This window comes from Bactrocera tryoni, unplaced genomic scaffold, assembly GCF_016617805.1.
Source record: "Bactrocera tryoni isolate S06 unplaced genomic scaffold, CSIRO_BtryS06_freeze2 scaffold_207, whole genome shotgun sequence".
NCBI classification, from domain to species: domain Eukaryota; kingdom Metazoa; phylum Arthropoda; class Insecta; order Diptera; family Tephritidae; genus Bactrocera; species Bactrocera tryoni.
Window position 1 is genome coordinate 110,866 of NW_024395930.1, and position 22,918 is coordinate 133,783.

The 22,918-nt window shown below is 36.0% G+C and overlaps 1 protein-coding gene across 1 annotated transcript; it reads right to left on the reverse strand.

Moving 5' to 3' along the window:
* Positions 1–11,886: 11,886 nt before the first annotated feature.
* LOC120780175 lies at positions 11,887–12,371 on the reverse strand. The gene has a single exon (XM_040112452.1). The coding sequence runs from the start codon at positions 12,361–12,363 to the stop codon at positions 11,941–11,943; it is 423 nt and encodes a 140-aa protein (XP_039968386.1). The 5' UTR covers positions 12,364–12,371; the 3' UTR covers positions 11,887–11,940.
* Between the last annotated feature and the right edge of the window lie 10,547 nt (positions 12,372–22,918).

Below are 22,918 nucleotides of genomic sequence, written 5' to 3' on the forward strand. Positions count from 1 at the left end.
ACCGGTGAATACTGAACTTTAGTTCAAATATTCTTATTGATATTGTTACTTCGGTTTAGTGAATCGCGAAGAGAAAAACACGGAACTTTAGTTTAAATACTTTTCTTAATACTAATCTTCGCGACGCTATGAAAAAAATACGCCTTGTCGGATTAACAGTCAAAATTCTTCTGCCAGTTTATTTAGAAATTTTACTTAAGCTAGGTCTTACTTTCTATTACAATTTTTTCTTTCTTTATCTTTTTCTTCATTTGTTATATGGGCTTGTATCTGCATCAATTGAGTTCCTTTAAATGTTTACGTTGCACTTTTTATTGAGACGTTAATTGTTTTTTGCCTTTGGTTGCCGCAATATTCGTTTGAACATATAAAATAATGAAATGTGCAACGGAAATACAATGTGATCTAGTGTAATGCCCTAGTTTGTTTTGAAATATGATATGCATATTTTGTGTAGTCGCAACGTTGTTGCGATAATAAAAAAGGAAAATATTTTAAGTTGACCAATTGACTTTAAGTAGTTTGGGGTAGGTCGGTAACGTTGACGTCGGGATTATTTCGTTATTGCAGTACTTATGAACTGTAGTTGCATTCATATCGGTCACACATATGATGGTTGGCATCGACGTCGACGTAACAACACCATAGCCACCCGCTCCCCACCCCCGTTGTTTGAGCTCTCTCCTGGGAGGTCCCATTAGTAATTTTAAAATCTTTTCTTTTATTTTTACAATAGATGCTTATCAAAAGACTGAGTAAAATTAATAACACAGTACAACAGCTAATCTGAGGGGTGAGAAATTCCAAGTCAGGGTGATGGTACTAGGTCAGTATAGCAAAACCCTCAAAGGGTCTGGCGTTCGTATGTGTCAGTTTTTTATACCCTGAACAGGGTATATTCAGTTTGTCACGAAGTTTGTAACACCCAGAAGGAATCGTCGGAGACCCTATAAAGTATATATATAAATGATCAGTATGCCGAGCTGAGTCGATTTAGCCATGTCCGTCTGTCTGTCTGTCTGTATATATACAAACTAGTCCCTCAGTTTGTAAGATATCGTTTTGAAATTTTGCAAATGTCATTTTCTCTTCAAGAAGCTGCTCATTTGTCGGAACGGCCGATATCGGACCACATATAGCTGCCATACAAACTGAACGATCGGAATCAAATGCTTGTATGGAAAACTTTCACATTTGACAAGATATATTCACGAAATTTGGTAGGTATATATTCTTTTCTAAGACAACAATGTAATCTCCGAAGAAATTGTTCTGATCAGTTAACTATAGCATATAGCTGCCATATAAACTGAACGATCGGAATCAAATGCTTCTATGGAAAACTTTCACATTTGATAAGATATATTCACGAAATTTGGTATATATTATTTTCTAAGACAACAATGTAATCCCCAAAGAAATTGTTCAGATCAGTTAACTATAGCTTATAGCTGCCATACAAGCTGAACGATCGGAATCAAATGATTGTATGGAAAACTTTCACATTTGACAAGATATATTAACGAAATTTGGTATATGCTATTTTCTAAGGCAAGAATGTAATCTCCGAAGAAATTGCTCAGATCGGTTAACTATAGCATATAACTGTCATACAAACTGAACGATCGGAATCAAGATATATTAACGAAATTTGGTATATATTATTTTTTAAGGCAACAATGTAATCTCCGAAGAAATTGTTCAGATCGGTTAACTATAGCATATAGCTGCCATAAAAACTGAACGATCGGAATCAAGTTCTTGTATGGACAACTTTCACATTTGACAAGATATATTAACGAAATTTGGTATATGTTATTTTCTAAGGCAACAATGTAATCTCCGAAGAAATTGTTCAGATCGGTTAACTATAGCATATAGCTTCCATACAAACTGAACACATAGTTACTAACAGAAATGCACCTGTGAAGGGTATTTAGCATCGGTGCAACCGAATATAACGTTTCTTCTTGTTTTTATGACCTTTTAAATTTTTCCTTATGTTATTGTGAACGAAAATTGGGTACCAAATATAGTGTGTAAAAGCTGCTACAACCGTCTAATGGATTGGAACGTCTGCAGGACGTTAATAGTGGTTCGCGAATTATGTTAAACTACGTTTTTGCCAAAATGTTACAACTAAGCGACAAACATCAAGATACGGAAAAAATTTAAAAGGTTATAAAAAAAACTGACACATACGAACGCCAAACCCTTTGAGGGTTTTACTATATTGACCTAGTACCATCACCCTGACTTGGAATTTCTCACCCCCCAGACAATAATCCTAAAAATGTTCCACAGTGTAATTAAAAAGATCAAATCAAGTCCACATAAAGAAAAGCACTACGAAGATCATTTGAAACTAAAAAATCTCGCTACTATTAAATAAATTAATACAAACGAATCAGCCTTTTTGTATTTTGAAAATTTACCTTTAATTTCGAAATCAGTGACCTCGTAAAAATTGAAAATTTTTTTAAAATTTTTTTTGAAAATTCATAAATTTTTTGAAAATTTTGACGGCCATATTGGATCCGCCATTTTGTATTTTGAAAATTTGTCTTTAATTTCGTAATCAGGGACCCCTCAAAACCCCTCTATCCCAAAATTAAGCTAAATCCGTTAATATTTTTAAATTTTTTTCTGTCAAGTAAAATCCGACATATATTTTGAGGTTAGGAAAAAATCCTGACGTGATGGAGCAAAAGGGACTTCAGATTCGGTTTCAGCGGCCCAAAATACATACATATAATACACCATGCTTGGTCAAAGGAACCTTTCATCGATTTCTTTTGTGGACCTGTGTTATGATTGATATTGTATATATGCTTATATTTTCATATGTACTGTTGCTGTTTTTGGTATTTAACTACGAAGTCTATATTTTTTCTATTTGTAGTAGTATAATATCATCAAATATAAGTTTTTTTTTCATATCTTTAATGTTGTCTATATCGCTTGTTAATACAATGCTGTTTTTAATTATTTTCTTTTGGTTGAAAATGTTTTATTATTAATTATTATGCTACAATTACTACTACTTAAGGAAGAACTGTTATTTATAATGCAGTCGCTTTCTACACTAGTATTTTTAGTATTTTTTACAATTTCGTTTTATTAAACAATTATTAGTTGGTTTAAGACGATCTAAGTCTAAATTATCATTAAATTCTTACAATTCATTATTATATCTTAGTGTATAGGTTTGTTGAAACATTTACTCAAAGTCGCTACTATCTCCTAGCAGTAATAATATAGATGTGTGTAGTGTTACTAATTCTGTTGGAATTTTGATAGCAAAAATAATATTATTGTTTTTTCCTACCACATATTGTTCTCTGTTTTCATTACTCTTATTTATTCACTTAGACTTTTCGTTAAGTATTCTTTCATAGATTGTGCTCTTGTTGCACTTACCTTCTTCGATATTTATTGATTTTTCTTTTGTAACTGAGTGGTAACTGTTATTATACCATTCTATACTAGCATTGCATTTTATTATACTTAAATTTTTATTTTCTTTACCTAATACTCTTATATTTTCTCCTACTGTATTGTGTAGGCGTTCTACATCAGAAGTCTCGGTGCGGTTATTCGGCTCCTTAAGCCGAATACCAGTGTGACGCATGAAAAATTAGGCGATTTTCGTGATTTTTTTTTTAAAGAAAGTACTAGATTGAATGTTTCGACGTTCTATGGACGTAATAAAGTATATTTTTAGCTATATGAAAAAATTTTTTTTTACAAAAATATTGAAAAATAACGGAGTTATGTGCTGTCTGCGGAAGTGCCGGAAAAAAAGTGCCTCAACTGCTGACATGATTCCGGTCGAATGAGTAGCTGAATCAAAAAATTTAAAATGTTTATTAGATTTAAATATATTTTCTATACAATGAACTACGATCTTTGAAAAATATCAAAAATTAAGAAAACGGCGTAATTTTGAAAAAAAAAAATCGATTTTTTACGAAAAAAATGGTGTTTTTTTTTAATGCCAAATTGACAATTTTCAACTAATCAAAAAGATCGTAGTCTATTGTATAGCAAATGTATTCAACTATATCCAGTTTTAATTTGAAGTCGATCGGTCAATTTTTCGTTGAGTTATAATGTCAGCAATTTTGAAAATTGGTTATCAGTAATACTCAATTTTTAAACTGTCCTCTTTGCGACTTATATTGGTTTATTTTCTCGATTATTGTTTGGCTTGTCCTATCTTCGAGAAAAAATGCTTTGAGAAAACCTGTCTATAAAAGTTAGAAAATTCGCTTTCGAGTTAGTGTGTCAATCCATGTGAATTATTTCTTTGCATTCTTTCGGTGTTTCTGTTAAATTAAATTGAGCTCTTATAGGCCGCCTATCATATTTAACATGTTGCATGTATCGCAGTTGTTTACAAATTTGTGTATCAGTTTTTTCAAGTTTGGAAAGTAGATGTGTCTTTCAATTCCCTCCTAGTTCTCGGATATTCCTGTGTGTCCTGTTTCGAACTTCTGATAATTTTGGATATGTCTGTAGGCTTCTTCTTCGCTATTTACATTTTTAGTGTGAAATGAACATTTAACAATTTTAATGTTGTCAAATAACTCGATAATTTTTTGTTGTAATTTATAATATTCATAGTCATTAACTTCGCTATATGTGCCAATTTTGCCTGAAGAAATATTATTGTCGAAATCTGGTGGGGATACATACATTTTTTGTCCAAAATGTTGTTCCTTTTGAGAGTGGATTGTGTTTGCATCGTTTTCGTCTAAATTCTTTTCTAAAGATAGATTGCTACCTGTTTCCATTCTCTTAATTTTTGTATCCATCTTTGTGGTCTAAGATTTATATCTTTACAGTAAGCCTTAGTGTATAGTCATTTTAATGGTTGATGATCTGTTAACAAATTAAATTGGATGCCATATAAATATGGCCGGAAGTAGTTTGTGGCCCAAACGATCACTAACTACTCTTTTTCTGTTGTAGAATATCTACTTTCGTGGTGGTTAAGAGTTCTGCTCGCATAACATACAGGATGTCCATTTTGTTGTAGTACGGCACCGATTGCGAAATTGCTTGCATCAGTAGTTAATGTAAACTTCTTATTGAAATCTGGATAACTTAGTACTGGGGCATCTGTCATTATTTGTTTTAATTTTTGAAATGAGTTTATGTATGTAGAGACATTTACATTCATTTTACCATTTGTCTTTAGAAAATGTGTCATAGGTTGTGCTACTTTTGCATAGTCCTTTATAATTTTTCGATAGTATCCTGTAGCTCCTGGAAAATACTTTATTTGCCTTGTTGTTTTTGGTAATTTTAAATCTTGTATTTTGATTATCTTATCAGAGTTCGGTTTAACTCCTTCAGGTGTTAAAAAATGGCCTAGAAACTGTGTTTCTTGGGCACAAAAATTGCACTTGTCAAATTGTAGCTTAAGGTGTTTAATGCATTGAAAATTTTTGTAAGGCTTTGTATATCCTCTTGTAATGTTGTACTGAAAACGAGGATATCGTCCATTTACACCACGCAAATTTTGTTAATGTGTTCTCTAAGGACACAATTCATTAGCCTTTGGAAGGTTGATGGGGCATTTTTAAGACCGAAGGGCATTCTAACGTATTCGTAATGACCAAAAAGTGTTGAAAACGCGGTTTCTTTCGATCTTCTTCTTTTACTAAGATTTGGTGGAATCCTTTTGCGAGATCGAGTGTCGTAAAGTATACAGCTCTTCCCAATTTATCCAATATATTATCGATGTTTAGAATTGGAAATTTGTCGTCGATTTTGATGACATTTAATTTTTTGTAATCTATCAAAATCCGACATTTCTTTGTTTGGGAGTTATCTGATTTTTTTGGTACTATCCATAAAGGGGTATTGTATGGAGAATTGCTGTTTCTTAAGGGTTCCTGAATTTGTTTAGTTATCTTTTCTTCAAGTACCTGTGGGCATCTGTAAATTTTTGAATATACCGGGGTGTCCATCGTGTTGAATAGCTGGTGTAAGATCATCGCCTTCTTTATAAAATAAGTCTTTGTAATTTTTTATTAACTTACTAACTAAAAATATCTCTTCCTCATTTAGGTTTGTTGCAAATTATTCAGTTTGCAAATCCCTATTTCTATACTCTTTAATTGATAAATTCCGTTAAAATTATATGGGCAAGAATTCACAAATTTTATCACTTCGTTATTAATTTTTAAAGCAGCGTTTCTCATGTCAATAACTGGTTGTAATGGTTTTAATATGTTTTGCCCAATGATTGCTTCGAATCCTTTATTACAGGGTCCGGCACTCGAAGTGTAAGCAACTTGAGATCGTTCGCGCAGCTGTCTCATTGGAATCAGCTGTTTATAAATTAGCTGAATGATAGTTCGGAGTATTATTCACAAGTGTACAAAAGCGTTTTGCCAAAAGTGAACGCAAAAAAAGTGATCAGCGATGGAATTCAAACGTAATAGTGTGATTGCTTTATATTTAGCTGGAAAATCACAGCCAACAATTGTTTCTGAGCTCAAACACCTTAATGTGAATAAAGTTTTTGTTTATCGCTCCATCACTCGTTATAATGATACTGATATCATCGCAAAATGCCATGGGGGTGGTCATCAAGAGACTGCAACGTCATGTGAGATGGTTCGGAAGTGAAGAAGCGGCTTGAGTGAAATCCACGACGAAGTGCAAATCAAATGGCTAAAGAACTGAAAATTTCCGACCGCAGCATCCGACGCATATTGAAAAATGAGCTCAATGTCAAGCCTTATAAGTTCCAAAAGGCCCATGATCTCACACAGAAGCAGCAACAAGTGAGACTTGATAGAGCGAAGCAGTTGCTTGACCAACCGTTCGTACGAAAATCTAAGTCATCGGTTGGCCACCAGGAGACAGCACCCGCCAGAAATAATGGTTTGGGCCGCTGTCACCGCAGATGGGCGCTCTCCAATTGTTTTCATCGAGCCTGGTGTCAAAGTAAATGCGACATACTTATTATTGGGAAAGTGTTCTGGAGGCTGATTTGAAACCGTGGGCAAACAAACATTTCGGTCGCAAACCATGGACGTTTCAAAAAGACTCAGCACCGTCTCACAAAGAGCGAGTGAACCAAGAATGGCGGAAAAACAACGTTCCGAACTTCATTACGACCACACAATGGCTCTCGAATTCACCAGATGCGAATCCAATGGATTATTCTCTCTGGGCTATTTTGGATAGCAAGGTCCGAAGTAAAAAATACACCAGTCTCGAGATGCTGCAAAAACCATTGTCCGTGAGTGGGCCAAAATAGCGGCAAGTCACATTCGGGCAGCTTGCGATTCGTTTTTTGACCGTCTCAAGGCCATAGTTAAAGCAAAAGGTGGTCATATCGAGCAAAAGTGAATTGGTCCTGAATTTATGATTATTTTCACATATTTTGTACTTTAAAATAAATAAAAATAATTTTCCAAACCGAATTTATGGCTTTTTTAATTGCACACTTCGAGTGCCAGACCCTGTATGTAGGTCAGTTAATTTCCATGACATATTTGCGTCAAAATTAAATTCGAGCGGTAAGCTTGTTATTATTTCCCATTTGATTAGTGCTTCGCTATTAAATGACCGGACTTTTATTGAGTTATTTAATAGTATTCTTTTATTTATACTTAATCAGTTTCCTATTGTCAATGAAGGACGTAGTAGAACCTGAGTTGATTAGATATATAATCTTTTCATTTTTGATTGTTAATTCTACTAACGGAAGGTAGTTCTGGTACGCTCCAAGGGAAAATTTACTTCTTGTCTTATGTGTTATACTTCCATTGGAATTTCATTTCGATAGTTGGTACTTTTTGCACCATTTTAATTGTTATGGTTCTAGTAATTCCGTCTAAATGAGCTTACTTTGTTATTACTTTTATTTTGATTATTGAAACGATTACTATTTAGTCGTGTTTGTTCTGTATTTCCTTGTTTTTGATTCGTTCTTGTTCGTTCGTTGTTGTGCCTATTGGTGTTATTGTAATACATACCTATTATTTATTGGATTATGACCCCCAGGTCATATTTGACCATATTGATTTCTGTTTGGAAGTTCTGTTTCTTTCAGTACGTAATAGGCTTCTCTCAAGGAGTTAATGTTTCTGCCGTAAATTATTGCCGATAAATGAGGCGGGATAGTGTTTAAAAATGTTTTTAGTAATAAGGATTCATTTGTGCTTGGAGAAAATTCTATGGGCTTATTTCGTCATATTATACTTGTCTATATTATACTTAGAGTTAAGCTTATCTAATATTTAATTGATAGTAATAATTGCTTACGTCGTGCTGCTTTGTTGTGATAGCCTGGTGGAAGGGTTGGTGGTAGCTCTTTCGTACCCCATCTTACGAGGGCTGCTATATATATTCTGCCCTAGGGCAACACTAAGTGTTGCCAGGTGCAATCTGACATTTCCATTGGAAAGTTTGACATTTTTTAGCATAAAATCACTCAGAACGTTTTGTCATTTAATCGTGAATTGTTTTATTTACAGGGAATTAAAAAATTCATCTCGGCCAAAAAATGGAATTAACTCGTGAACATTTTCGTGCGATCATTTTTCACAACTTTCGACGTGGATTATCACGACAAGAGTGCATCGATGAACTAAAATCTTGGAATGGCTATGAAGCACCATCCTATAGCCCTGTGAAAAACTGGTACAACGAATTCAATCGTGGCCGACGCTCGCTCAAAGACGAATTCCGTGAAGGTCGTCCAAAAACAGTCGATGCCGTACGTGAACTGATAATGCAAGACCGTCATGTAACATACCCAGTGGCGTAACTATACCGTTCGAGGCCCGTGGCAAATTCATCGAATGGGCCCCTGCCCTCCCACTTCCCCAATATATAAAGAAGCTGAACCAACAACAATAGTATTTTTTATTTTAAAATATTTATTTATACACTTTTATTTGTAAGAGTTAACTAATAAATCATTACGTGAAGTAGGTACATACAAACTTTATAATTATAATTTCTTGATTTTCTAATTATTCACTTTTAATTAAAGGTACCTAATTTAAAGTACATATTAAACTGAAATCACAATTTTATTTGAAGTACACAATTTTAATTATTAAAATTCCTTTCTTCGGACTTTCTGTTCAGCAAAAGTGTTAATGACATCATCAAAGTTCAAATTTCGGGCCATAGAAATTTCGATGGATAGAATAGCCAAATTGCTTAACCTTTCTTGTCCCATAGAATTTCTTCAATAAGTTTTTATCAATTTCAGTTTTGAAAATTATCGCTCGGCACTAGCCGTAGTTACAGGAATGGTGAGAAATAACAGAAATGCAGTGCACACTTCAGGAAAGCTTGAAGATATAAAATGATTCTTTATTATTAATAAGTCAGCAAGTTCTCTTATAGAAGATGACCTTTCTATTTCGTGTTTAAAAGAGGATCGAAAACTGAGAATTTCTATGGAAAACGGCATGGATATATCTTTTTTATATAAATGAACAAATGCTAAAGCCTTTTCCAATAAATCAGTATCATTCAAGTTTTGCAAACTGGCAGGCTGCAAGACACTAAAATTGGAAGCAATTTCATTCATTCCAAGGAAACGCGATCTAAGTAGATTAATGATGATGTCTTATACACGATAGAATAAGTTCACTTTAAACAAGCTTTCAGGATCTTGGAGACGTTCATCCTCACAAATTTCATCAAAATGACGTTTCACTTTTCTCTGACGAGTTTTACGAAATTCAGGGTTTATAGACCATTTAACTGCAATACTATTTGCTTCCGTTTTTAAATCTTCAAATTCATGCCGATACTTTTCAAGTTCTTCTAGACAGACTTGCAAACGCTTTGAAGCATTTGAAAGATCGATGGCTTTAGATTGAAGTGCTTTAGAAACCGCGTCTATGGTTTGTAAGACTTTGCGATGGAAAACCAGCAATATAATAAAATTGTAGTTCTCTACCTTCTTCTTTAGCAAGATAGCTTCATTTCTCTCATCTGATTTGGAATTTGATAAAATGGTTTTTGTTAGCGCTTTTTGAACATCAACAAATCGAACCTTTAAAGCAAACATGGCATCAAAGCGTCCTGCCCATCTAGTTGGATTCATTGTTTTTAATGTTACTGAATTTGATAATACAACGGTTTCTCCTTTTTTTGTTGTCAGATATAAAACTAGATAATATATTCCATATTCTAATACTATGGCCAAAAAAATTATAAATTTGTTTCACAGTTTCGAATAATGTTTGTATTTCTATGACCTCTTTTACTGCATCATTTACTACCAAGTTTAAATTATGAGCAGCACAATGGACATACACTGCATTTGGCTCTATATCTCTTATGAGTTTTTGAACTCCGCCATAAGTACCTACCTATCCTACCCTAAAAATGACTCTTTAATTACGAGCGCCTTTGGAGTTCCATTTTCATCTTTCTCGATTACATAGTAACCGTAAAGTTCACACAATTGATCTGTTTTGGAAATATCTTGAGTAGTATCAAACAAAATGGAATAAAACGGTGCGGTGACTATTTCATTTACCAGAGCATTTTCCACTTTTTGAACCAGAACAGCAATGAGCTCATTTTGTATTTTTGGACTTAAATATTTAATCTGGCCCTTAGGTTTGCTTAGCAACTATTGTAAAATAGGATCGTATTTGGCTAATAACTCAACAATACTCAAAAAATTTCCTTTTGGATCAGAATCGTTGCCATATACCGTTTCTTTATGGCCACGAAAAGCTAAATTACAGGTTGAAAGTCTCAGAGTAACATCAAGGAGTCTAGTGAGTACCTGGCGCCAAAAAACTTTTTCTCTCTTGATAATGGACTCTTGCTCTTCATCTAGTGTTCCATGTAATTGCCACTGTCGATGTACAAAACATGAATGCAAATGTTCTTTCGATGTCTCATGTCTTTCTATGGCTTCCACAATATGTTTCCAATCAGCATAGCCTTCCATCCAAATATTTTGTATCTTTTTAGATGCCCTATTTGCGAATAACCAACATGGTTCACAATATGCTTTTTAAAGCAATAGAGAATAGGACAGCCATGTACGTTCTAACTTTACGCCAGATTTAGAAACAGTGTAATAATATTTATCTAAGAAATATCTATTGTTACTATCCCTTAAAAAGGGGCCTTTTGGTTAACAGTGTCCGTTTTCGATCACAAACCGTTTTTCTTGATCATTGAGTTCTTTAAAGTTACCTTTATCAATAACATGCGGTAAAGATTTTAATTTTTCTATGTACAAACATGATTCATTTAAAGATTTGCTTGTACCTGGTTGTGGTTGCTCTGAATCTAAATATTCACTGTTATCGGGCCCTGCGATATTGCCACTTATGTCATCATTTTCTGCCTTTCCGTCGCGCTGTTCATTTGATTCTTCGTGTATACTATCTTGAATACACTGTCCAAAAGCATTTTTGGAACAAAATAGCGACCCAATATTCTGAAAGGGTATGTTGAGTAGATCACTTTTTTCGAACAAACTTATGGTCCAGCACGTCTGAGTTTTTTTTTTACAGTGGGTCAAAGTTTTCATTTTTTGGTCGAAGGGAGCATTATACTATATGAAAAAAATTTGTAAGTTAATGTCTGAGAGAATTCTTATGGTCAGAGTTGTATTGTAGAATTGTATGAGGATTATTTTTGTGGAAGATCTTAACCCTCTAACTGATTTCTTTATGGATCAATTTGACCCATTTAAAATGATCTTTGTGTCTTTAAAAAAGGACATTTAAGGATTAAAATATTCCACGAAAATGTTTGGCGGAAAATTTCAGTGGGGGTCACCAAAGACACCATTGTTGTAAATAAAGCTCTTTACGATTGATAAAAAAAATTATAATTTGTTTTAATAGTGGTTTATTATATGTAGTATGTACATATTTATTTTTTTGCTTCAGCAGTAGTAGGACAATGGATTAAAGATTAAACTTAATATGCTTTCCTGTATTTAGCTTGACGTGAATGTTCCGATGTGTCAAGGTTTCTGTACAAGCCCCATACGTATTCAGCAAGCATTGAACTTTGGGATTTCCCTTTGAATCTTTCTTCCAATACCTTTATATCTTGATGAAACCTTTCACCGCGTTCATCTGAAACCGCTCCAAGGTTTTCTTTAAAAAACTTGAGATGAGAGTGCAGAAAATGCAGCTTTAGTGACATCTTAACGCCAATATTGTTAAAACCGATTAGCATGCTTTCAATATTTTCTGCATAGTTTTGTGCTTTTGAGTTTCCAAGGAATTCGGATATAACCAGCTGCATAAAGTCAAATGCTGTCTTTTGCATATCCGACAGATGACCATAAAATTCTTCATCTTGTAATAATTTTCTTATATCGGGTCCAACGAGCATTCCTAGAAAAGGTAGTTTACAAAATGAAATAAATTATTTCTTAAAACCGTATTTTATCTTCATTTAATTTTGCTGCAGATAATCTGGGGAAAATTGTTTGAAAGCGTTTGAAAGCATATCCTTGTGTATTTAAGCTGTTAATAAAATTTTTCACCACGCCCAACTTAATATGCAGCGGTGGAAGTAGGACCTTATCTTTTGGGACAAGAGATTCATGGATTACATTTAAGTCACCAATAATATTTTCTTTACGTTCTTCGAAATATTTAATATGATAATGGCTGCTGGTAGCACGTGAATCCATTTACAAAGAAAGCACATATATTTTGTGTATCCTGTTTACATTCCAGTCAATATTGCAATCATTTTGAAGTCTGAGCATACTTCCCATTTATATTTATAGTATTCAATTTTATTTAAGAGATTTGAAATATTTGCGTATGCTTCCACCTTTTTTGTGGAATACGCAACCGGTATTGATGGATGCTGATTTTCATTGTGCAGTAAAACTGCTTTTAAGCTGTGTTTTGAACTATCTATAAATAGTCGCCAAGCGGAAGAGTCCAGTGAAAGCTTTAGATATTTTAGAACATCTTCAATACTGCAACAGTATACAAGTTATTCTGATTTTTTAAAACAACTTTCCAAATCGGCGTGTCTTTTTCTTGGCGATGTAACTTTTACATCGGCTTTTATCAAATTCCTGTTTTTCAATCTGGAACATAATATTTCAGCTTTCTCTTTTGTTAGTCCTAAATCTCTTACAAGATCTTCAAAATATCATTATCGCATAGTGCCTTTGGCTTCAACCAAATTTGTAATTTACGCAGAAATAGCATGTATCTGATTTGGTTCTGGTTCAATCCATACAATAGGCGCAGAAAATGGCAGCGCCTTAGTACCGCCTTTGTATCAGGTCAAAAGAAAACTTTCGCAAGTAGTACATACAGTTTTTGGTATCCAAGCTTCACATTAAAATCGTATTCCAAAGAAAAGAAAATATGGTTCTTCAATTGTAGGGAATATCTTTCTTCTGCTTTGAAGGTGCATAAAATGTCCACAAATAAAACAAAACCAATCTCTTAATTTGCAAACAGAATCCGCCATGCTTATTTAAGCTTTAATTGTTCTTTTTTTATATTAATTTTAGTAAAAATCACACCCGATATGTATTGCTTAGTAAGTCAATTATTCTTAATTTTATCACACCCGATTTGTAAGTCACAGCTGACTAGACGCGAGAACTCAGTGTTTGGCCCGGCCGAACTTGACGACGATTTCACCTACTTTGTATATGTTGGCGTGTAATTTTTTTATCAATCGTAAAGAGCTTTATTTACCCACTGAAATTTTCCCCCAAACATTTTCGTAGAATATTTTAATCCTTAAATGTCCTTTTTTAAAGGATATTTTTTGATTTTCTCAAAAAAATGGTCAAATTGACCCATAAAGAAACCAGTTAGAGGGTTAAGATCTTCCACAAAAATAATCCTCATACAATTCCACAATACAACTCTGACCATAAGAATTCTCTCAGACATTAACTTACAACATTTTTTTCATATAGTATAATGCTCCCTTCGACCATAAAATAAAAACTTTGACCCACTGTAAAAAAAACTCAGACGTGCTGGACCATAAGTTTGTTCTACAAAATGATCTACTCAACATACCCTTTCATATTCTACAAAATGATCTACTCAACATACCCTTTCGGAACATTCACGTCAAGCTAAATACAGGAAAGCATATTAAGTTTAATCTTTAATCCATTGTCCTACTACTGCTGAAGCAAAAAAATAAATATGTACATACTACATATAATAAACCACTATTAAAACAAATTATAATTTTTTTTATCAATCGTAAAGAGCTTTATTTACAACAATGGTGTCTTTGGTGACCCCCACTGAAATTTTCCGCCAAACATTTTCGTGGAATATTTTAATCCTTAAATGTCCTTTTTTAAAGACACAAAGATCATTTTAAATGGGTCAAATTGATCCATAAAGAAACCAGTTAGAGGGTTAAGATCTTCCACAAAAATAATCCTCATACAATTCCACAATACAACTCTGACCATAAGAATTCTCTCAGACATTAACTTACAACATTTTTTTCATATAGTATAATGCTCCCTTCGACCAAAAAATGAAAACTTTGACCCACTGTAAAAAAAACTCAGACGTGCTGGACCATAAGTTTGTTCTACAAAATGATCTACTCAACATACCCTTTCAGAATTATGGGGTCGCTATTCTGTTCCATTCAAAAAGTATTCATTTGTTGGGCAGTGTTATTAAAGTACTGACTTATTTTATTTAACTTTTTACTTTGTTCTTCAGACTCCTTCTTTCGCTTTCGTTTTTCGCTTCCAGTCTGATACTTTCTAGAACAAAACCGCAAAAAGTTTGTAATAATACTGTAGTTTTTATTTATTGAAAAATCTAATTAATTGCTAACAAATACCAAAAAAGCGACCGTAAAAATGTTTATAACGAAAGTCCACCGATTGTTCAAAGTTCAATTCAAGTGTCAAATTTTGTAAGTTTTGAAAGAACGATGAACATAGGTAACGAAATAGTTTTGGTGGTTACGAATGTCAAAATAGGGAATTGATTTTGAAATGCGCGATGAGAATCATTATTTTAAATAATAATTTCGTAACTTGTGATTTCAAACTTTACTACCGATACCTACCGACGATGTAAATGATTAATTTTATGGGTAGATTAAAAATTAATATAATTGTTATAGTATAGATTATTTTAAATATTAGAATAAAATTCGTACCGAGTAGACATTGTCAACCTATTTTCACAATTAACTAATTAAATATATCCTCACTTGCAACAAACAACCAATTCTTACAACAATAAACTGCTAATTGCTTGGTGAGTTCTTGCATAATATATTACAATAGTGGAGCTTTTAATATATACAAACTCGAATCGGGGATTCCCCAAGCATCAGCAAGTATTACCAACATAAATTTTAAGCAGTGTTGCCGTTTGAGAAAGAAAAAAAATACACCAAACTCATTTCAAAATTGCGCTAAATTTTAGCTGTGAATTTTTAGTGGCAATAAGAGAAGATGTGTTTTTATGTGAATTTATTTAACCATTATTACATTTATCAAAATGAACTAAATTAAATAACTGAATATCTTTCTAGTCATCATTACGTTCGGGTGCGGTTGGTGTGCCTTCACCAGATGCCGTTTCTTTTTTTACAGTTTTAGTCTTTTTCTACAAACTGTGTTCAGGCAAGTGTGGCAATTTTTCTTAAGAACTTTCAACTGATGATGTATCTTTATAAATGAACTCTGTTAGTAAAATCAGAGACAGTCATAACATAACACTTTAATGTAAAAAAGAGACAAAATATTAAACGCATCAATAACATTGTGGTCGGGGAATTCTAAATCCTTTGGGGAATTCCCAGCTCGTTATTTTCCTAACGTTTTACGGTACTGGCAATTAACTTATTGGCTTAAATTTACGATCGTCAATAATTTTTACAATTTTCTACTAGAGTCTAGAATTGCGCTATCTAGCGCGAAATGCGCTAAAACGGCAACACTGATTTTAATGCCGGCAGTATACTTAGTCTCAGCGAGACACCCTGAGACATGCTCAGTGAATATAAATGTAAACCAATATACACATTTTTGAGGTATGTTTGTCCACACATGTTTCCGAAATAATTACGAGTAATTGGATTTTGACCATTCTTTCTAAAACAGGGTTAAATTTTTTTTTTACTAATGCATTGAAAGTTTGATACCTAGACATATTTTTTTTAGTTGTGTATGCAACTAAGAAGGTAACAAATAAATTAAAGACAAAACTTTTTTTTTACTTAAGTAATGTGTATGTGTAATAATAAATGTTGGGAATTGAGTTTTCCTCTGACCGAGGGCCCCTTCGGGCTGGGGGCCCGTGGCATTTTGCCGACTTGCCGACCTATAGTTACGCCACTGAACATACCTTCAGATACCTTCAGAAAAAAAAACCATTTTCCTTGAAAAATATGCCTATTTACATTATTAGGCCAGAAATATATATAGCAACCTACGTATTATTTCCGTTTTGACTGAGTCGCTGGGTGGTGTCCTTATTATTTGGAGCGCATCTCCTTGGATTTCAAAATATTTCAGAAGTTCAGATATTTTTTTTTATATATTTTATCATAAAAATTTCAACTACTATTAATTTTCATTTATAATATTGCACAACTTGTAAAATTATATTTATATTGAGTCCTGTGTTTTCAGGGGAGTGGTAAGGTTTTAAAGGCAAAAAAATATATTTGCGTTTCTTTTACGGCAACATGATTAATATAATTTTACTAAACTTAATGACATATTTATGTACAACTTTGAAGTATATTATAAAAAATGAAAAATATTAATAAATAAGCCTATGACGGTGAATCTCCAGAAGCGCCTTCAAAAAAAGTGGTTCAGCGGTGAACATTATAACTCGTTACCGGATCATATGAAACAAAAAAATTTATATGCGTTATAAAAATGGTGTATTTCTCGAGGTAATCAGAAAAAGTTCTGATTTTTTCTATTTTTTGCAGCACTTGCAAGTAAAAAGCGCGATTTTAGCTAAAAAAAATCGCGGTCAATTTGTTAATAAAAAAAGAAAAAAAACTCCATCTGATTACCTGTTGATTTATGTGAAGAAGTAAAGTTCAAATTTTCAAAAGGATCAATTCAGTAGACTTTGAGTTGTAATGTTCACGAACGAAAAATAACGTTTTCGGGAAAATCGATTTGAATTTTCAAAAGTTTCAAAGTCAGGTATCACGGCTGGTCGTTTAAAACTCTGTAACTCCGTTTGACTATAACTCAAAATTTGTACACAATATTCTCGACATATTGGTCATTTAGAAAAAAAATAAAAAAAAATGCAAAAAAAACTATTTAAACCTTACGGGGGTTTGGTATCGAACGCCCCGGAGACGTCCTTCCCGATCCTGACGGAGCTTTTGGTGTTGCTCAAAGTCAGTTTACACAACCGTATTAGTTTGCAGGGATACCAAATTCAGACATCGTGGCATAAAGGCAGCTCTTTTTGGTGCTGTCGAAAGCAGTTTTGAAATCGACGAAAAGGTGGTGTGTGTCGATTGTCCTTTCAAGGGTCTTCTCCAAGGTTTGGCGCATGGTGAATATCTCATCGGTTGTTGATTTGCCAGGCCTAAGGCCACACTGATAAGGTCCAATCAGTTTGTTGCGGTGGACTTTATTCTTTCACACAATACGCTCGATAGAACCTTATACGCGATGTTGAGGAGGCCTATCCCACGGTAGTTTTCGCAGATTGTGGATCTCACTTCTTCGCCGCCGTGTTTGAATAACTCGTCCGGCAATCCATCGGCTCCCGCTGCTTTGTTGTTCTCCAGACGGGTAATTTCTATTCGAACTTCTTCATGGTCGGGCAATGGATCATCTGCTCCATCGTCATTGATTGGAGAATCGGGTTCACTGGCATTCAGCAGGCTGGAGAAGTGTTCCCTCTATAATTTTAGCATGCTCTAGGCATCGGCCGCTAGATCACCTTTGGGGGTTCTACAAGAGTGTGCTCCGGTCTTGAAATCTTCTGTTAGACGCCGCATTTTTTCTTAGAATTTTCGAGCATTACCCCTGTCGGCCAGCTTGTCAAGCTCTTCATACTCACACATTTTGGTCTCTCTTTTTTGCTTGTGCAGCCCATTGTTCATTGGAGGATGGAGTCATGTGTAGAAGTTCACGCAAGTGAGGAAAGTTCTCTGATCGCCATTTACTTGGGAGTGGCCAGAAACGATTCTTTTACACATGGCTCAAGCAGCTCACTACTTCCGGTCTTTGACCAAGCATCCTCTAGGTAGCCTAAGAACATCCGTTCGAAGGCGAGCTAATGTGAGAAGGCGAACCATCCCCTGCATAGGGTTGTGCGCTGGGTTTGGGACCCTCCACGTAAACAACCCCCCCCCATGAAAAAGAAAACACAGCCTCGGATGAGAGACCCCCTTTTTGATGACGGCCATGGCAAACGAAATAAGACTACGATTTGAGGGCATGCACCTGCAATGTCCGGACCCTTAATTGGGAAGGTGCCGCTGCCCAGCTGGTTGATGTCTTCGCAAAAATAAAGGCTGACATCACCGCCGTCCAAAAAATGCGATGGACGGGACAAGGACAGAGACGAGTAGGTCCTTGTGACATTTACTACAGTGGCCATATAAAGGAGCACAAGTTTGGTGAATGAACGTCTAGCCACAATCCGCATCAAAGCGAGGTTCTTCAACATATCGCTGATTTGCGCCCACGCCCCGACGGAAGAGAAGGACGATGTGAAAAAAGATGCCTTCTATGAGCGCTTGGAGCGCGCTAATGAGAGCTGCCCCCGCCACGATGTCAAAATCGTGCTTGGAGACTTTAACGCCAACATCCCCAAATGGGTTGAGGCTGATTGACTTCGCCGGGGCCCGAAATATGGTTATTTGTAGTACTAGATTCCAGCATAAGAAGATTCATCAAGCTACCTGGCTGTCTCCGGGTCGAAAAGCCAACAACCTGATCAATCATGTTCTGATAGACGGAAAACACGTATCCAGTGTTCTAGACGTTCATTCGCTCCGAGGTCCTAACATCGACTCGGGCCACCATCTTATTGCAGCCAAGATTCGCAACCGGCCCTGTGCAGCAAAAAACGCACGCCAACAAACACAAGGAAGGTTCGACGTCGAGAAGCTGCAATCACAAAAGACAGCCGAACGATTTTCTTCTCGGCTTGCACTCCTGCTCTCTGAGAGGACTCGTCAACAACTCGGTATAAGGGAACTGTGGGAAGAAATTTCAAATTCCTTACGTACAGCTGCAACCGAAACCATTGGTTTTCGGAAAGTGCAAAAGAACAGCTGGTACGACGAGGAGTGCCGGGTCGCAGCGGAGAGAAAACAGGCTGCCTACCTCGCAACGTTATGATCGACCACTACACGTGCGGGATGGGATAGATACCGAGAGTTGAAGAGGGAAGCGAGACGCATTTGCAGACAGAAGAAAAAGGAGGCCGAAATGCGTGAGAACGAAGAGCTTGATAAGCTGGCCGACAGGGGTAATGCTCGAAAATTCTAGGAAAAAATGCGGCGTCTAACAGAAGGTTTCAAGACCGGAGCACACTCTTGTAGAACCCCCCAAGGTGATCTAGTGACCGATGCCCAGAGCATAGTTAAATTATGGAGGGAACACTTCTCCAGTCTGCTGAATGGCAGTGAACGTACAACGCCAGAAGAAGGAGAACCCGATTTCCCAATCGATGACGATGGAGCAGACGTTCCACTACCCGACCATGAAGAAGTTCGAATAGCAATCGCCCGCCTCAAGAACAACAAAGCGGCAGGGGCCGACGGAGTGCCGGCCGAGCTATTCAAACACGGCGGCGAAGAACTAATAGGGAGCATGCATCAGCTTCTTTGTAAAATATGGTCGGATGAAAGCGTGCCCAACGATTGGAATTTAAGTGTGCTATGCCCAATCCATAAAAAAGGAGACCCCACAGTCTGCGCCAACTAACGTGGGATTAGCCTCCTCAACATCGTATATAAGGTTCTATCGAGCGTGAAAGATTAAAGCCCATCGTCAACAAACTGATTGGACCTTATCGATGTGGCTTTAGACCTGCAAAATCAACAACCGACCAGATATTCACCGTTCGCCAAATCTTGGAAAAGACCCGTGAAAGGAGAATCGACACACACCATCTCTTCGTCGATTTCAAAGCTGCTTTCGACAGCACGAAAAGGAGCTGCATTTATGCCGCGATGTCTGAATTTGGTATCCCCGCAAAACTAATACGGCTGTGTAAACTGACGTTGAGTAACACGAAAAGCTCCGTCAGGATCGGGAAGGACCTCTCCGAGCCGTTCGATACCAAACGAGGTTTCAGACAAGGCGACTCCCTATCGTGTGACTTTTTCAACCTGCTTCTGGAGAAAATAGATCGAGCTGCAGAACTAAACAGAGAAGGTACCATCTTCTATAAGAGTGTACAGCTGCTGGCGTATGCCGATGATATTGATATCACTCGCGACTTGGCTCTCACGTCACTGTTGACAGTCATAACTTTGAAGTTGTAGATAATTTCGTCAATTTAGGAACCAGCATTAACACTACCAACAATGTCAGCCTGGAAATCCAACGCAGGATTGCTCTTGCCAACAGGTGCTACTTCGAACTGAGTAGGCAATTGAAAAGTAAAGTCCTCTCTCGACGAACAAAAGCTTAACTCTATAAGTCGCTCATAATTCCCGTCCTGCTATATGGTGCATGGACGATGACAGCAACCGATGAGTCGACGTTACGAGTTTTCGAGAGAAAAATTCTGCGAAAGATTTATGGTCCTGTGCGCATTGGCCACGGCGAATATCACATTCGATGGAACGATGAGCTGTACGAGATATACGATGACATTGACATAGTTCAGCGAATTAAAAGACAGCGGCTACGCTGGCTAGGTCATGTTGTCCGGATGGATGAAAACACTCCAGCTCTGAAAGTATTCGACGCAGTACCGGCCGGGGGAAGCAGAGGAAGAGGAAGACCTCCACTCCGTTGGAAGGACCAGGTGAAGAAGGACCTGACTTCGCTTGGAATATCCAATTGGCGCCACGTAGCGAAAAGAAGAAACGACTGGCGCGTTGTTGTTAACTCGGCTATAATCGCGTAAGCGGTGTCTAAGCCAATTAAGAAGAAGAAGAAGAAACCCATTGTTCCGACCGGCACTCACACATTTTGGGGGTGGCCTAGTGTTTTCTTTAACCACCTTCAGGAAGACTGTTGAGATAGCCGCCGCTACAGTCTTCCATTCTTCGTAGGAGATAGCACCGTCATCCCAACTGCGATCAAGCACATAAAGTACTATTCCACCATCGCTTTTAGCGATTTCGCATTTTTTTACCAAGGGACGTTTCGCCCTCATGCGACCTCTGCCGCTCAACCGCTGCACTGTGGATCCGCTTGTATGGAACAGCGGCCAAAAATACTTTTCTTGACATAGCGGGTTGAAATTCTTTCCAAAAATAAAGATAAGAAATAATAAAAAAATTTGACAAACCAAACGACTATATCCAATAGCTCCCATTAGGAATGATCGAAATACACTTAATATATTTTTTTTTTTAATAAAATTCAAATTATTTTATTTTATCTACATTGCAGTTATGTTTTTAGAAAAATGTTGTTTTACATAGACATACATATCATCAAAAATCCAATATAAAAAAAAAACAATAAAAGAAAAATAAAGGAAACAAAAATTATATAGAATCATCTAGTAATTCATAAACAGAGTTCAACAAAGTGGACTTGTCTTTTTCTGAAGTCTACATTTTTTTATTTCCTTGTCATTGGACTCTGCAGCTTCCTCTGAAAGCTCTCCAATCGACACTCATGTAGCTCTATCACAGCAGAACCATGTATTAAAACCTTGTGAACGGTTGCCGGCAAATAGTACCATGGATATGCAGTTATCAGATCATTAGCGGTATCCAGCGCGTAGAGTTGGACTTGTCTTTTTCTGAAGTCTACATTTTTTTATTTCCTTGTTATTGGACTTTGCAGCTTCCTCCAAAAGCTCTCCAATCGACACTCATGTAGCTCTATCACAGCAGAACCATGTATTAAAACCTTGTGAACGGTTGCCGGCAAATAGTACCATGGATATGCAGTTATCAGATCATTAGCTGTATCCAGTGCGTAGAGTTTAAATTTCTCCGCATTAATTTTATACCCCGATGCCATGGCTTGCAATAATGTTGCACACCTATGAATCAAACATTCATCAATTCCTGTGATTTCGGAACTCAAGGCTGCATTAGAAAAGAATATTCTTGCGATATTTCCATCGTTGGACGATCCTCTACCTCCATCTCTTGGTTTGTCCACTATTATACCCATTTTTTCGCGCAATTCCGTCTGAATTTTATTTTTTCTCTCCAATACTTTACTTTTCTTCTCTGTGTCTCTTACTTGCCACATTTTGACCTCTAGTTTATATGAAACATGTAAAAAGTATTCAAAGAAGCGTATGTATGAATGCAGTGGAGATAAGCCAAATTCATAAAATGTTGTGCGAACTTCTTTACTCAAACATTTTTTAACATCGGTCATTTCTGTTGGTCGTGCTGAACATATACAACACTTTGCAGCGGAAGATTCGCTGATCGCGTTGCACACTTTTCCATCTACCATAGTAAGGTGCAAGCTATGTGTAATAACTATTTTTCTATTAGATGCGGTTAATTGTGTTGGCTTCAAAAGGCTAATTTTTTCCTTAAAATATCTACTTCTCTTCTTTAATCGAAAGTTCGGTTGTCTCTTTCTTGAATTGAAATCTGATCGGTCTACAGTAACGAGTCGATGATGGTCGGGGGTTTTTCCAAATTATTTGATCATCTATTTGCGAAACTAGTTGGAGAGGTACGTATGATGTTACAAATAAACTTCTATCGTTCAAATCACTGGATGAAAACTTTTGATTATACTCGCTATGCCCCGTACTTCCGT

Bases quoted from the DNA above. Each gene is read 5' to 3' on its own strand.
- LOC120780175 (XM_040112452.1), bottom strand. From the start codon at position 12,363: ATGCTCGTTGGACCCGATATAAGAAAATTATTACAAGATGAAGAATTT.